Here is a 16,849-nt window from a genome sequence, read left to right as displayed (position 1 = left end):
CAAAGCCGAATAGAGAAACTACAAGAGTTTCGTGCCGAATAGAGAAACTATAAAAGTTTCGGCTAATCCAAGCGTAAGCAAAACTTTCATGACAAGTAAAGGTGGAGTAAGCTCTGATCACTATCTTAGTATTTCATATAATGTAAAACACATCTCCTAGCAGACATGTATGATGTTATTTCCCATAATTTAAAACACATCTCCTAGCAGACCTGTATGATGTTATACATTATGGGGGAATCACTACCCAGACCAGTTTCGATCTTTTTTGAGGTCTCGTCAGTGGAAGCCAGACTAAATACTCAGGTTGTAGTGATGCAGAGCTTTTACTTTACATACGAGTTGCCAAAAAAGGTGTCACATCAAAAAAGTCACCAAGAATTACTGAAATAAGAGCGCCAAAAGGCTTCACTTCGGCGATGCACAATTATTCAAATTAAGTGGATATTGAATCCAACATTATTTCAAAGTCGAATAGAGAAACTACAAGAGTTTCGTGCCGAATATAGAAACTAAACGTTTCGGCGGATCCAAGCGTAAGAAAGCCTTTCATGACAGGGGGAAACTCGTAGTAAAGGTGAAGCTTTATTTTTACTACGAGTACTACTACGAGTTGTCCCTGTCATGACAGGTTTGCTTACGCTTAGGTCCGCCGAAACTTTTATAGTTTCTATATTCGACACGAAACTCTTGTAGTTTCTCTGTTCGACTTTGAAATAATGTTGGATTCAATATCAACTTAATTTGAATAATTGTGCATCGCCGAAGTGAAGCCTTTTGGCTCTTTTATTTCATTAACTCTTGTAATTCTCTTAATTTATGAACATGTTTTCAGCAGCTTCATCCAAACACCATTCATAAACTCTGCTCGCCTCACTCCATGTTGCATCTGCAAATAATGTAGATGCAGCGCGTAGATCCATGCTGCATCTACGTTCTTTGTACAATAAAAGTATTATAATCCTTCCAAAAGTCTTTGAGAGTTTTCTTGCCCTCAGTAGCAGCTTGTTTCTATATGTCTTGAAAGCAGCAATAACACCGTGGTCCATTATTTGGAGGTGTCAGATAGTTAGTTGCAAATTGAGGACTGACTTCATATAGATATTATTATTATTATTGACAAACCATTCCAATCATGTGCTGCGCTATATAAGAGAAAGCTGTAACTCTCACCTCTTTCTTGACTGCCTCTCATCTTCTCCTTACCTTCTGTAAAATGTTAAAAAATGCCATCCACTGGTATCTCATAAAACCTTTCAGAGGTCTCTCTTTCTCCTTTTTTTTCTAGTGTCTGCAAGTCATACATTCTCAAGCTGTTCTCATATTACACATTCTACAGTCAGCGTATTTTCACTGCAATAGTTTAAATGATGTCGTGTCATGGCCTTGCAAAGAGTCAAAATGGTTACCGTACCCTTGCATGTCAATGTTCGTTTCGGTATTGCAGTTATTTTCTGATTTATATTTTCAATCTTCGCTGTATGGTCTCTGAACTTCAAATTCTTTATCTAATAACGCTTTCTAAATCCCAATAAATTTCTTTTAGAATAATCCCACCAGAATAATATGTCATTGCATATCTCATCGCAAAGCTTAGTCAAGAATTTTTCATCTGCACCGCACCGCACCACAGCACACCACAATGAAATGCCACGAAAGAGCATAAAACATTCTGGAAGGATGTAAGAAATTAAACTTTCATTTACCTCTTGTAAGTCTTCATCCAGTCAATCCTGCTGACTTGGTTGGCCATGCTGAAAGTGTTTCAGCACTCCAGACAATAGAGAAACAGAGTTAACAGTTTGATCCACACCGTAGACATGGATGTTTGTGCGAATGTTATTAGGTGGTAGGTGGGTTTCATCCACTGTGAGACCCGAAATGGCTTGAAAGTAGTTCCATGTTTATTCTCTAGAGCACGATTTCCGGATTATGTAACCTTGCCTATTGATATAATGTGGGTTTACAACTTTTCGTGGGTGATGATTCGCATATTCATCGAAGAGTCATAGGCAAATTTGGGAATATGATGTGGAAGGAACGTCGCGTGCACAAGCATGACTTACATATATCTTATATAAGTATAATTTATATATCTATAATTTTCACTTATGAAAATTATAAGATGAGGGCCAGAAGGGTGGAAAACAAACTGGCTTTGCCAGCTGAAGACAACCCAAAATGAATTCTATTGTTATACTCTATGGAATCAAAAGAGAATAAAAGTGAAAGAATACTGGTACTGATTGTGAACGTATATATGGGCGGCGGATGTAGGAAAGATGAGAATGTTCAACTAATGAGTGTCCATTTTCACGAGAACTATCAACCTGCTGTATGCAACATGGAACTAGATGCTACTTCTTCACTGGATGGAGAAACTGAAGTGTACGAAAAAGATGATATTATATTGGTAGGATTATGCTAGAAGAAACTTAGTTTTCTTCTAGCATAAGAAATATTTATGACCAATAAATATTTTTCACCAATATATAATCGCATCCAGTGCGTATTATATTCGCATCTCCTCTATATGAACTTTTTTGTGAGCTTTAGAATAGACACTTGGCACTTGTATTAATTTTTTGCTAATCTTTTTGGCTACTGCACTGTTGTCTAGTTCACTGACAGTACATGATCACAGAAACCTGCTTGGGAAGAGATGAACAGAAGAGAATCACAGAAATCCAGCAATGCGCTCCAAGAACTACCCGTCTTAAGCCTTCAGGGCAGATTCATTGCAAAATGCAATGCAAAGAGCAAGAAAGCTGTTGAAATAGAGATGACCTATGGGATGGTATCACATTAGACATAATTGCAATCTTTACGACAGACACACTCTTTTGACTTACTGAGAGTAAGCTACATTCTAAAATGACCCTCAGAAAAAAATAAAAAACTGAACAGTTTAACTAGAATACTTAAAATAGACGGAGTTTTCAGGTTACATTAGTAGAGGATGCTTATATTTTAACGTATTATTCAAGCTCAATTCGAATTGCTGGATAAAACATAAAAAATTGGAAAGCGGAGAATTGTTTTGAATTAGCAGGGATACGGATTGGTTAACAAAAAAAAAACAGAATCTTTGCCAGAATATCAATCAATTTAAAACTGGAGGGTTATATACTCATATATACTGTGTTAAAACAAAAATTGGGATATCTACCACGTTTCAAATGAAACATGTGGATATGTGTATTTTCCTTTCGCCACACGTCGACTAACCAGTACTACTCAAAGTAATCATTCGTATTACTCCCAGTAGTGCATGGAGAAGAAACTTCAGATTCTGAAAAAGTTATAATCAGAGGATATCTCATCTTTTTTTTCCATCGCTGGTTTATTCGCGTCATTATTCAAATTGATTCAAAAACTTGTTTTTTCTGTCCCGCAAGACAGAAAACCAAACCGGCATTTATATATATATATATATATATATATATATATATATAAACACTGTGAATAGTCCGCCGAACATTAAAAGTCAATCATATGGGGCGATGAATCACTCAATACCCGATAGGGAGCGTGAATGTGGAAATATGTCACAGCGCATTATGTCATCTGGGAAATGGCTTTCTATTGAATTGTGTGAAATTAGGGGTTCACTGAAATACAGAGTTGTCCCAATATTTATTTTCACACACACGCCGTTATTTAAGAAACATGACATTTAATTAAAATACGAAATGAATATATGCATAATCTCATTTGTTTCAGAACGAAGACAGATGGAGCTATTCTCTTAATACCAAAGCGAGTCACTGCATTGTAATAGCAGCAATAGAAAGCCCAGAGAAACAAAAACTGACATCACTAAGAGGTTGGATAGATACAATAAAGGTAAGATAATTGAAATATGTTCTATTTGCATTTCCTATAGCAGTTTTAGATTTTTTTTTTTTTTTGGCCAGCAAAGGTTGGTTGATTTTTAGAGCCTCTGCTACTAATGACTCACAAAACGTTAAGCAATTTTGAGCGCAGTTAGTAGTTGGAAGGGCTTAATCGTTCGATGCTGTTGGCACACTCTCCCTCGATGAGTCTTTGGACTCCCTGGAGGTGTCCCATAATAATAATAACTACATACAAAATTGCTCATTTAATGTTCAATGTAAAAATTATCCAATGTGCAGTTTTCGAATTTTGTGCCGTCCAAATAATTAAACAGATGCCTTCTTTGTGAATTAAGATGTCCACAACTCAAACTAATCTCCTTTCTCTAATTTTACTGATCCAGAAATACACATTGCTTAGACTACCAAATGAGCATAATAATAAGAAGGCAGCTAGCTAACTTTTAAACTTTTTTTTCCCTTCTTTCCATTTATTAACATTAAACCCAAATTTCATTGGATACTCTTAGTTATTGCATGTTCATTGTTATATCTGTTGTCAAATTCGCCTGTGAGTGGTTTATCTGTTTTGTTTAAGAATATAAAAGAAAAGAGAAAATTCTTGTTTCTTCCACCCACTAGCTAATTCGGTAAACCCTTAAATATTCAAGGTCTCTGCCACTCGAAGCTAAATTTATACCAGCCTTTACGAATGTTCTCCGTCAATTGCTGAAATGAGTTTCCGTCTCACATCAATGAGGTTAGTAAATCTCGGACCTGTCTTGTTTCTCTTGAATACCCTTACAATATACGCTTACTAGGTAAAAAAAACCAATCTTTCAACAAATTGAGAGTTCCCTGCTCGAAGCTTCACTAATTTGTACTCGTTCTAGACAATTTTGCAACGCATATGAGTATATATACACTGCTCGATAAACTTGCAAACACAAAGTCTCATGAGTATTTTACTTTTAACAGTGTCTTCGAAGGCGAATATTTGACATTCTGGCATGCAAATCCCGAGTATCGAATGAAAACTGATCTATCACTCAACAGATCCGCACCTAGTAAAATTACTCATTCCTATAAAAATGCCAGTTCGAACATATCACTTCATTACCATTTTTAGACTTTCTCAGTGGATTAATCACATCTTTAGTATCGTCAGTAATGCCAGTTGTCATTTATATTATTCTTTGAGATGAACAAGCGTTTGGACGACTAAAAGCCGAGCAGTCGCAAGCAGACACTGGCTTAATGTGTCAGAAAGTGTCGCCTTGGCACTAAACAGTTTCCGGAATAGGAATCATTACAAGAAGAGCTAGTCAAAGTAATCTCGCCCTAGGCGACCCTGACCAGCAAGACGAAAATCTATCACATCCTGTCACTGCCTATCTCTAGCCGACGTAGCTCAGTCGTTATAGACGAAGCCCGTCCATGACGTGAGGAACCTTTATCTGGTCTCTTTCAACTAAAGGTGAGTTAGCCAATCTCATATGGAGGTAGAGGGTTTTTCGTCCCTCAAAACAGTCAAACCGGCCAGTGAACATATACGAGAATTTATAGTAATAAATACATACCTAATTCCTCATTACGAGGGCTCAACCAGTCCTAAAGGACAGATGAGGAACGGGGGTAACCCCATAAGAATAAATAAAACAGACTATCTCTTGCGAGTTACTGTAGCCACAGATGAAATCATTTACAACCGGAATGTGTTAAGGCTTCAAGCGAACTCTACACAAGGAATGTCAGTTGTTTGCATCTGTTAATCACAGGAATCATCGAAACTGTTGCGATCAACTTGACGTTCTGACAAATGACGTACAGTTCTGATCTCTTCCGGATCCCGTTTTAGCCTACAAACGGATTCTAGATGTTGTTTGATTTGGAGAGGATCAAACAAGGCCATAGTGATCTCTCTCCATAAGCAGAGAAAGGGATGCTTCTAGTGGAGGCAGTGCTCATATAAGCTGGAATAATGATTAACGACAGGACGTCTCATGTTTTTGATCTTCTTTCTCAGCCGTTTTCGATCGGCTGCTGAATAAAGGCCTCCCTCATGGTCTTCTGCTTCCGTCATCCATCTCTCTTTCTAGCCAGCTTTTCTTTCATATGCCCATCTTGTTTCGGTGTCCTTGTCCTCTCTTTCCGGTTCGTATCCATTCTGTTACTTTTCTGGGCCATCTCTTGGCCGCTCCTCGATTCATATATCCTGCTCATCTCCATTTGGATGCATTTGCGATTTCTATTGCACTCAAGTAATCACGTATGGCTTAGAAACCTGAGCCATACGTGATTACTGGTAATATGCATTGGTTGCATACTTTACTTTTCAGGCAAATTATTATTATTATTCCTGATACCTCCAAGGAGTCCGAAGACTCATCGCGAGATGATACCTACAACTGTCTCAACCACTACACCGAACCTCTACTACGAATCATCTCCATCAACCGCCCACCACAACTAGTATTTTTTGTCTGTAAATTACGTGTGTACTGAAGGGCCAATTTGTCTGTATGCGGGATGAAAAACCTGAGTTTCCGGGAGAAAAACCCTGCTACTTCCGCATGAGATCGGCTAACTCACCTTCGATTGAAATCGTCCAGATAAATATTCCTCCCGTCGCGACGAGAATCGAACTTAGGCCTGTTCCAATCGAAGGGCGCAATGTACCGTCGTTCTTCCAATTGCGCTACGGAGGCACTCAAATGGGCAAGTTATTTTTGAAGATGGAGTTCAATTTCCCAATTGAATACCAGGCCAACTATATTCTTTTACTTTCGCTCTGTAATTCAATTTCAATTTCAAAAAGTTGCCCCTAGTACACATTTTTTGTAGGGACTGTGCTGATGTGCTGAGAACGAATCCCTTTGAGTGATTTTGTAGGAATCTGTTAGCCCAGATTTTTTTTTTCACATTTATGATGCAAATATCTATAGAGCTCAAGTGATAGAGGATTTCGAAACTGAAAAAATGCGACGCCCAATGCGATCGTACATATGTTGGATCGGATTTAAGTCTTGCAATAATTATGGCCACGGCAGTCGTTAATTCGATTAATCTAACTAAAACCAGACAAATGTTACGTGACCATATTCTTCTGAAATATGATTTTTTGATAAATCTTATACTCCTCTATGCAATCTATTTGCCCGATTTGTCTCACGGTCTCCTCATTTCATTGTCATTTTACTGCAAGCCACGATACCAAATTTTGTACTGCAAATTGTACAAATTACATCACACTTTCTAAGTTAATTTTTTGAGTATATTTTTCCTCATCATTCAAGAGTCTAGATCTCTCTTTCAGTAGCATTATATTTCAATACCTATATTTTTATTGCGTAGAAACGTTGAATTTTTCTTCTTTTAGGTTACCCGGTCAGAAACTCCTCCCATCCTATATGCTGAAGTAAAGGAAGAAAACAGTCCAATTCTCGATGCAAAAGTAACAGCGTTTATTTATTTGCCTCATGAAGACGTACCAGTTAAACTGGAGCTATATGATAATGGAAATGGAGGTAATACAAAGTTGAGAAATCATTATGGTAATAGTAATAAATAAAGATAGTAACGCATATACGTGGGTCGGTCAAATGAAAATGGGCTGATATTGGTTTTGTTTAATTAGATTCATCTAAAAGTCATTAGCTGATTTATTTATTCATCTTTAAACCTTTTTCCCCTACTTCATTTAGCATTTCCTGAGCTTTTTTATTTTTTGCTAAAAGAACAATGTAATCTGCAAAGCATAAGTGAGATATTTTCCATCGATGCTAATTTCTTAGCTATCCCATGCGATGCTCTTAAAGAAGTCTGCTGTAGCAGGAAACAATTCTGGTGATACAGGATCTCCTTGCCTCACTCTTCTCCCAAAATAATATTCCTTTCCTTGATGTATAGGTTTATATTTGTTCTTTGGATATACAGTTAATAATCTCATGTACTCTGACTAGTTGTTTTAAACTGTTTATTTCTGACTGATATAGAGAATTAAAGACTGTTTTCAAATCTACGAGCACTAAATATGAAGGAAGCACTAAAATAAAGAGCAAAAGGCTTCAGTTGGTTATGCAAACTTACACAAGCAAAGTGGATATTAGATCCAGCATTATTTCAAAGCCGAATGCAGAAACGATGAGTTGAATTAAATTCATCCAATATAACCTTATGAAACTATAAACGTCTTGATTTTGTGTTCTGCCAATAAGCCATCTTCTTCAGGACCTTTATTCTTTGCTGACTTGAGGATTTTCCATAACGATGAGTGGTTCTGTGTCAGCTTCATCTAAACATAGCAGTAGATTTGTAGCTATTTCCTTGCCTGTGTATAGGTCCCTGTAAAGCTCACTACATATTTGTATTATTTCTTCTCTATTATATTGTATTATTCCTTGCTTAGCAATTTTGGGATATTGTTTTTTAATGTAACCCTTGTGTGATAATTTTCTATTGTTTTCCATTATGTTCTAAATTGTTCTGATGTAAGAGCTCAAATCTCTTTTTCTTTCATTCTCACTCCTCATCCAAGTGATGTGCGTAGGTTGTATCAATATGATGTTGCTTGCACACGAAGGTGTGGACACCATGTTGGATAAATATCATGAATGTGATCATGATAAAAATTATTCATGGGGATGACACACTGTTTACAAGTCTTTATTGAAGATGCCATCTCATAATTGCTGAATGTTAGCCACGGAACTCTCCTTATCACTACGAAAGACCTATATTATGAATGTCTTGGAATATGTTGAGTAAGCAAAACAGAACTCTAATAGGTTAGAGTTGAAATGAAGGAAACTTTTTTTCCTCAGCGTAATAGTAAATGCTAACGTGGTTAGCATTTCCATCCAGACGACACCCACCTGTCTTCACGTGAAGCATGCAACTTTGACTCTATCAAAGAACGTTGCCAGTTGTTAGAATGAGGGCTCGCCTTCGATGCAATTTTATTGTTAAACCTACAATTCATTGTGCACATAATGGAAGCTCTACTTCACAGTTCGTTTTTCCTGTAATGAGGCGATTACAAAGGTCATGAAAACGAAATTTAGATGGAAGGACTTTCCCATCTTGAAACCAATATTGAATCAAACATAAAAATGGAAAAAGTGATTGACTCACGGTACAAATCCTTCGTTTTGCTTGCTTGTTTCATAAATATGTTATTAAATTCAAAGCAAAGCATTCATATTATATTTTGTAATTCATGCCTTATATCTCACAGATCCCGACTTATTTAAAGATGATGGAGTTTATTCCCGCTATTTCACGAACATTACGAAAGAAGGGAGGTGCTTGGTGATAATAACATGCACGGACAATGGAAAATCAAAAAATCCTCAGGGAAGCAAAGGTAAGGATAAAATAATTTGCTGTCTATTTAAAGCTTGAATTCAATAACAAGCTGGCAAAACAGCTGGATAAAGTACCTCATGTGGTTTTGCAAAACAATCCAAGTTATTTTATCCTGAAGTTCTATTATTTCTTCCCTCTTGAATAACAAAGCTGTTTTGCCAACATTGGTTTTCTATACTGAAAATGCTTTCTATAACTGAGCAGTTCGAAATCATTTAGAATTTGCATGACGTGAAAGTGAAAATTGCAAGCGAATGTTGCAATGCAATTTGTTCAGGGTTAAGTGCAGAACGATTCTACGTCTTTGATGAGGAAAACAATTTTCTTGCAACGTATAATTTTGTTGTGCTGCAATGCAAAACCATCATCAAATATAAAGCTTCAGAAACAAAGATATCATTTCGTTCGGCAAATGTATTCGAACAATCTCTATACTTATCACATTAGTTTTTTTAACTGGGAGGGTGGGTTCTTGAATGAAGCACAGGTAAGGAGAATACAGTCATCAGCAAAAATATATATAACATATTATTTGAAGTCATAGGAAAATGAAGAAACAGCATGGGTGAGAGTAGTAAACCTTAGAATACCCAGTCACTGGGAGAAAAGAAAAAAAAAAAACGATGAGAGGAAGTGCACTACAGTAGAAGATAGCAATTCATTGGTGATCACAAATTAACTAATCGGTTTCCATACAGTGAAGAAGTTGGCTAGTTATGACACGTTAGAGAGCACAAAGGCGAGAGCAGTGGAGCACAGCTTAATGCTGAATTATTTTTTTTTAAAGGGATAGGCTAGATGTCTCCTAATTCTAATGACTATAGTGACCTTTTAGAAATAAATAATCAAAAAGGTCAGTATTCGTTACAATTACGAGAATGGTAAAGGAAGAAAAAGTGAGGGAAGGAATTTTTGAGCCAAAGCGATCATAAAAACGGGAGTTCAGGTCTGATAATCTTTGGCATGTAATATCTCCAGTGACTAAAGTTTATGGAAACACCTCATTTGAAGTAATTTGTGGATGGTGAAGTCAAACTACCTTTCCATGGATGGTAAAGTACCCCCCCCCCCAAAAAAAAAAAAAAAAAAAATATATATATATATATATATATACGGTAATATTCAAAGCAAATTCTTGTCTTAATCATTCTATTGTCCTTAATGAAAATATCTAAAACAATGAGGTTCCATGAAAGCTAATTTTCAGATGGACATAACGATATTAGGATTGGATATTTTTGGAAGGAGGATGTAATCCCTAAGGCATGTTTGGAAAAGAAAACGTCCTTTGAAAGATATACAAACCTTTCCTGTTTGCAACATGTCTTAATATGACATGTGAAGTCGTCTTATTAAGAACTCTCTCTCATATATGATTCCTAGGGGCAGCCAGGGTCGCCCCTAGGAATTTTGCCGCCTCTTCTCCCTTATTTTTTGTATAGTTTATGCCAACTTTGCTGCCCCGTGCAAATGCAAGTCTTGCACCGTCGGCCCTGGCATCAGCTACAGCCCTCTTAATAGAGGAGGCCACAGGATTAGATTAGATGAGTTCATAAGGCAAAACACAATGATATTGTAGCAATTATTTTAATTAAAAATACGTTTCATCTTAATTGCATGGGATTTCTTCAAGTAAACATACTAACAAAGGTGACAACCACTGTATAGTTATACAAGAGACTGATGTTTTTTTTTTAAATTTTCTCATTATATGTCGCATTGTTCAGTACGTTGTGCGCATTCGCGTGCATTAATACTTGGGTTAATACTGAGGATCCAATGCCATTTCAAGGATTCTCAAATTCTTCCCTCCGTTGTATCATAGCAACGGTCAGCACCTGTTTGCCAGTCTCTTCACTGAATGCCACTTAAAATTAGAGGAAATAATGGGTCAGCTATCTCTGACTGACTGCCGGTGGAGATTGAACTACCCTACCCACTCAGTCTCCAAAAGTTGGATAGGGATAAAACGACCTGTCCTTTCCCTATGATATATATGTGGTTTCGAATGTACTCTTTAATAACGCGACTTGATTCTAATCAAGCAAATCGTTAATCTCTCTTCCAGCTACTATATTAACAATAGAGAAATATTTTTCATATATTATATTAATGAGATTCAAAACTACTTTCCATTTTAAAAAGTTAGGCATTACTGATTATATCATAACTGAATATTCATTTTCCTATTTGTAAAAGTAATTTTCAATGTTTTACTTACAAGTGATTAAAAAAAAAAACATTTGGAATAGAGTTCCCCTAATTCTAATGACTAAAATATTATTATAAGTAAATAAAAAAAAATATACCATTCGAATGACTACAGGCCTTTTTGATTATTTATCTCCGAAAGGTCAGTATAGTCATTACTCCTTTTAAGGGCCATTTCTAAATCTATTAATCACGTCAGACATGAATAATGAGTATAGTTTAAAAAAAAAAAAAATACGCCACGCCTTTTATTCGATAAAGGGACTATATATATATATATATATATATATATATAGTCTAACCTGTCGGAGATCATTGAGGGGCAATTCAATCTCTATCCCTAGCAAATCAAAAAACGCTGCCTAAAGTATCACTGAGTTTAAACGGCATCTGGACAATATACTACTGTCTGGGAGAGTGTGGGTTTCACGGTCGAATTTCTTCGGTTTATGTGATGAAAAAGCGAGTTTTAGGGAGGAAAACCTGGGGAGAGCCATAGATTGATTAAATCGGTAACCGGTTGAAGAAAGGCTTAGAAAAAGAAAAAAAATAGAACTTTTTCTAAGCCTTTCTTCAACGTCATGAAGTTCTAGGCTACTTAGACACTGCTACACGTTAATATATTTCATCTCTATGATAACGTCAAAAATATTGTGTCGGCTTTCCATTACTTAAGAGACAGTTGCATATTATGTAGCCAATAATTAGCATCTTCATTGTATGTATGTGTGTTTTCTACATTTCATTAATACGGTAATTCTTCAGAGAACCACCTAATAACTGAAAAGTTTCAATATGCAAAACAATAGCTGAATAACTTTAATAAAAATTAAAATAGACGAGAACGAACTGACAAGGTATTGAACTATCCTCCTAATGCCAATTTAAACACAATCCTTTTCACAAACAACAAGGCAATTACCGATTCTGAAGATAAACTTAAAAAAAAGCCATTTCGAAAAACAGGGAACAAATACCAAAACAACCCTTCAATGTATTTTTGTTTCTGTCTTAAACAGTGCAGCATTCTTCTAGAGCAGTTCTAGTCGGATCCTTTGTTGTACTGGAAGGTAATCCAATAGGCATAGATGTATATCCTCCAAACAGGGTGACCGATCTAAAAGTAGTAGAAGCTAACAGAGAAAATATCACTTTAAAATGGACTGCACCTGGAGACAATTATGACAATGGAAAAGGTACGTTTTTTTTCCCTCAAAAATTCTTCGTTATTATCAAAATAAATTAATGGATTAATTCTTTATTATTCATTCTATTTTAAATACATTATTTAATATTATTAAATTAGTTAATTATTTTATTTTTTGTGAATCAAATGTATAATCAAACAACCCTGGCATTCACCACACTACAAGTCTGCACCCTTAGCAACACCCAAGAGTAATCCCTTTTGTTCTCCTAATACATTAAAGATGCTAAGAAATTATATTCTTGGGTTCATCCATTATACAAGTAGTCCAGTTGTGAAATTACTTCATGCACAACCTTTGTTTGCTGACGCTTGGATAAAGGATGAAACCAAGAATATCAAACTTATAGTTTAACCAAGTGAAAACACTTTCAACATCTTGTTCTCCTTCCTACTCTTAATGTATTAAAAAATTTCTTTTGTCTCCCTTTAGTAACAAATTTATCATTTTTCCTCTCCTCCACCTGCCAACTCAATTCTGCAACCCCACACACTTCAATCTATTCTCACAAGGAACATTCCACAGACTTCACACCAGCTTGGTCACTCACCTGTGAATTCTCTCCACCACATCCTAAAGCCCAAGTAAACAAATCTATGCACAGTAGTCAAGATGAGGCCAAATCATCTTGGCCTCACAAAGAGGGATAATAATCTCTCCATCTTTGTAAATGTGTTCTTTAAACTTCAATTCTCTTTCTGCCATCACCCCAAGGTCTATAGCCTCATCGATTTCCTGTTATCCAATGTCACCATACAATACAAAGAATGTAATCGCTTCATCCCAAAAGGGCATTAACTTACATTTAACAACAGTAAATTAACAACCACTGTCCTTTGTCCACACTGCCAATTTATTTAAGTTACCCTGCAGCATATCTGCATCATCTTTATCAACTATTGCCCTCTTTTGCACTGTCTGCAAACTGAATATCCATCCTTAAATCTTCTCCTATATCATTAATATACAAATGAAAATTTACTTACCTAATACAGAGCCCTGGGACACTCCATTAGTCATCCTCATTTGCTTTGATTCCATTTCACTATACATCACCCTTTGATGTCTGTTTGTTGCCCATTCCCCCCCCCCTCACCCCCCATTCATGCTATCAGTCTCATATCCATTCCTATTTGGTAGCTTATGTAATAGTTTTTCATGCAGTATTTTGTGGAATGCCTTTGCAAAGTCCAGCAAAATTATGGTGTAAACATTTCCTTTATTCAATTATGTACCTTTATATTAGTAAAAGGACTTACCTTTTACAAAACTGTGCTGATTCCTATAGTGTCACATTCCTATCCATCCATTCCTGAATTTACCTTTAACCAACTTTTATTAAGATAGACCTACAGGGAGTCAGGGACTCATCAAGGGAGGCCACATACTACATGCACCAGCTATCATACTCATTCTTGAATTCAATCACACTGGTTGCACTCAACATCCAATGGCAATCCATTCCAATCATGCATCACCCTCTGAGAGAAAAATCTAGCCCTCACCCCTTCTTAGCACATTCATTCTCAGCATCCAAAGGACATTCTCTTGTCCTTTCCCTACCCTTCATAAACTGAAAAATTCCATCAATTGAAATCCTGTATGACTCTTTCAGAAGTTTGTAAGTCTCAAACATATCACCCCCTCTTCCTCCTGTTTGCTAGTGTCTGCAGTCTATAAATTCTCAATCTCTCTCTTCATAATCAGTATTCCACAATCCTGATATCATTTTTGACACACTGCTTTGCATTCTCTTCAATATATCAAAATCACAATATTTCAATACTATAACCACCACCCCAGGGATACTAATTGGTCTGTAATTTGCTACTTCTGTCTTGGAACCACCTTTATGTAATGACTATCTTACCCTTTTCCACTCCCTTGAAACCTTTTCAGAGATGAGACTTAACTTTGTTAGAAGCACTGTCAGTTCTTTTGCACATTCATGTAGCACAAAGGTGATATACTGTACAGTTTCCACAGCTGTATTCACATTGATATTTTTCAACATGTTAAGTACCTCCAGAGTTCATTTACCTCAATTCTCACATCAGTAAGTGCAGCGTTCATCTGGATGATACACTCTTGTAAAGTGATCACTTAGCACAATATTTCTTCTGCTTCTGTCACTTTTCTAACATCAGGGAGTGTTGTTCTTAGGAGGCCCGAGAAAGCAGTAACTGGTTTGAATTAACTTGAAAGTCACTCTGATGTTATGATTATGTTTATTTAATTGTTGTTCAAAAAAAAAAAAAGTTGACAAGATTTTATTTTCAAACTATTCCTCTTCCTACAATCAGAGATTCAATTGTCATTCTATACATTTCCAATTTATCTATGAGGACTGCTTTTCTTTTCAAAGATTATAATATCATAGGGACTTTCAAGCCAATTCAACTGTTTGCAGCTTTTTCAGGTCTTCTGAGGACAGCATCCGGTTTTGAACACCTGGGCATATACAGAATACCATGTTCATGAGATCTATCCTACATACGGCAGACAATCTATGGATTTGGGGTGATAAAGATGGAACACAGGCACTGAGTATGAAAGAAAAGAAAGATCTGGTCTGGCCTACTGTACCTTTATATTAGACGGATATTTTCACCACACCCTGTTTTGATGAAAACTGTCACTCCAGACTCCTGCAAGAATCCATTACAGTTATCCATTCACACAGATCTTTCAACAGAAAACAACTTATATTAGCTAGCATTTAGAAATCTCTCATCAAGTCTTTTTACATCTCAGATTTTAATTTTGCCAACAATCACCTCCAACATCACCCCTGAGCACAGTTAATGCATGCCACGAGACTTTACATTCTTGTTCAGAATGAACTTATTCTCGTTTGTAATGATTTTTTTGGCATTTGAAAAGCTTCATGACTTATTTTTCACGGTATTAACAACACCACAAACACTTTCATCAACAAGGATGTTTTATTAACGCTAATATTTCGCTGATTTTCAACTCAGCATCATCAGAGCACAACACATGTAAACGCGACAGTGAGTGAGTGAAACAATATAATTGCAAAAGACAAAAGATCTAAAGTCCTATTTTTGGGGCCCTCTAACGGGGGGAAAAAAAAACAAAAAAAAAAAACAGCAGTTATCCAGGAGTTTTTCTTAGGATAACCGTCTCCCAAATTTTTCGGCAAATTAATGCAACCATATATGTTAAGGTTGGGAGAATTCTTCAAAGCCATTGCTGACTCAAAAAATAATCTTTCAGATCTATAACGACTCCTAAATAGCACATTCGTTTTCCTCCATCTAATCCTGTGTGAAGGAGTGTCCAAAGCGTGGTCTGCCAGTCCCGATTTGCCATAGTAATAGTAGCAAATGTATCTTTCATGTTGTTCCAGGCGGATGTTCACTGATCTTTCTGTTTGTCCATAATAGGCCAAGTCACAGTCACATGGAACTTCATACACTCCTGGGTGTGCTGAAGGGTGAAGTTTATCCTTTGGTGAGCGGATCAGAGTTGCCAGCTTGACATGAGGTTTGAAGGTGGTGCGAAGGCCATGTTTCAACAATACTTTGGCTATCTTTTCCGATGTCCCTCTGATATAGAGAATAGAAATGGTCATGATGTATTCTTGTGTATTCGGGGAGGGTAGAGTAATGGGCCTATGTAGTACTTTATCTATTTTGTAGGGATTGTAGCCGTTGGCTAAGAACGTATGGCGCAGGTACTGGAGTTCAGTGGTCAGAGCTGTATCGTTAGAACAAATGGCTCTGGCTCTGTGTGTAAGTGTTTTTAAAATGCCGTACTGTTGGACTGGATGATGATGTGATTGTTTATGTAGGTATCTTCCTGTGTGTGTAGGCTTCCTGTAAATAGAAAAAGATAGTGATCCATCTGAAAGGCAGGTGACTAATGTGTCAAGAAATGGTAAACAGTTATTTGATTCTTTTTCTACTGTGAAGTGAATTTTGGGGTGTTGGCTGTTTAGGTAGGTGACAAAAGCATCCAAAGTGTCTTGTCCATGGGGCCAGATGGCAAACACATCATCTACATAGCGCAACCACACTTGTGGCTTGTATGTAGCTGTGGTAAGTACTTTGTTTTCAAAGTTTTCCATGTAAAAATTTGCTAACGGGGGAGAGAGAGGGGGGAACCCATAGCAGTACCATTATTCTGTTTGTAGAATTCCCCCCCCCCCCATGTAAAGTAACCTGCATTCATGGTAAATTGAAATAATTCAAAAATATCTGG

General features: G+C 36.6%; 1 protein-coding gene across 2 annotated transcripts in view; it reads left to right on the top strand.

Annotated features, from left to right (window-relative positions):
* Positions 1 to 16,849, top strand: part of LOC150103701 (calcium-activated chloride channel regulator 1-like) — a 124,211-nt gene that overhangs the window by 100,457 nt on the left and 6,905 nt on the right. The window contains exons 10-13 of one of the 2 annotated variants that reach the window (XM_090397089.1): positions 3,724 to 3,846; positions 7,216 to 7,363; positions 9,073 to 9,201; positions 12,434 to 12,610. In XM_090397089.1, coding sequence (XP_090253215.1) covers positions 3,724 to 3,846; positions 7,216 to 7,363; positions 9,073 to 9,201; positions 12,434 to 12,610 — 577 coding nt within the window. The remainder of the gene's footprint in view (positions 1 to 3,723; positions 3,847 to 7,215; positions 7,364 to 9,072; positions 9,202 to 12,433; positions 12,611 to 16,849) is intronic. The other variant, XM_090397090.1, reaches the window with a different exon arrangement.

Source organism: Typopeltis vanoorti, chromosome 8 (genome assembly GCF_054136105.1).
Source record: "Typopeltis vanoorti isolate ZY-2024b chromosome 8, IOZ_Tvanoo_1.0, whole genome shotgun sequence".
Classification (NCBI taxonomy): domain Eukaryota; kingdom Metazoa; phylum Arthropoda; class Arachnida; order Uropygi; family Thelyphonidae; genus Typopeltis; species Typopeltis vanoorti.
Note: the sequence above shows the minus strand (reverse complement) of the source record. Positions and strands in the feature narration are given on the sequence as shown.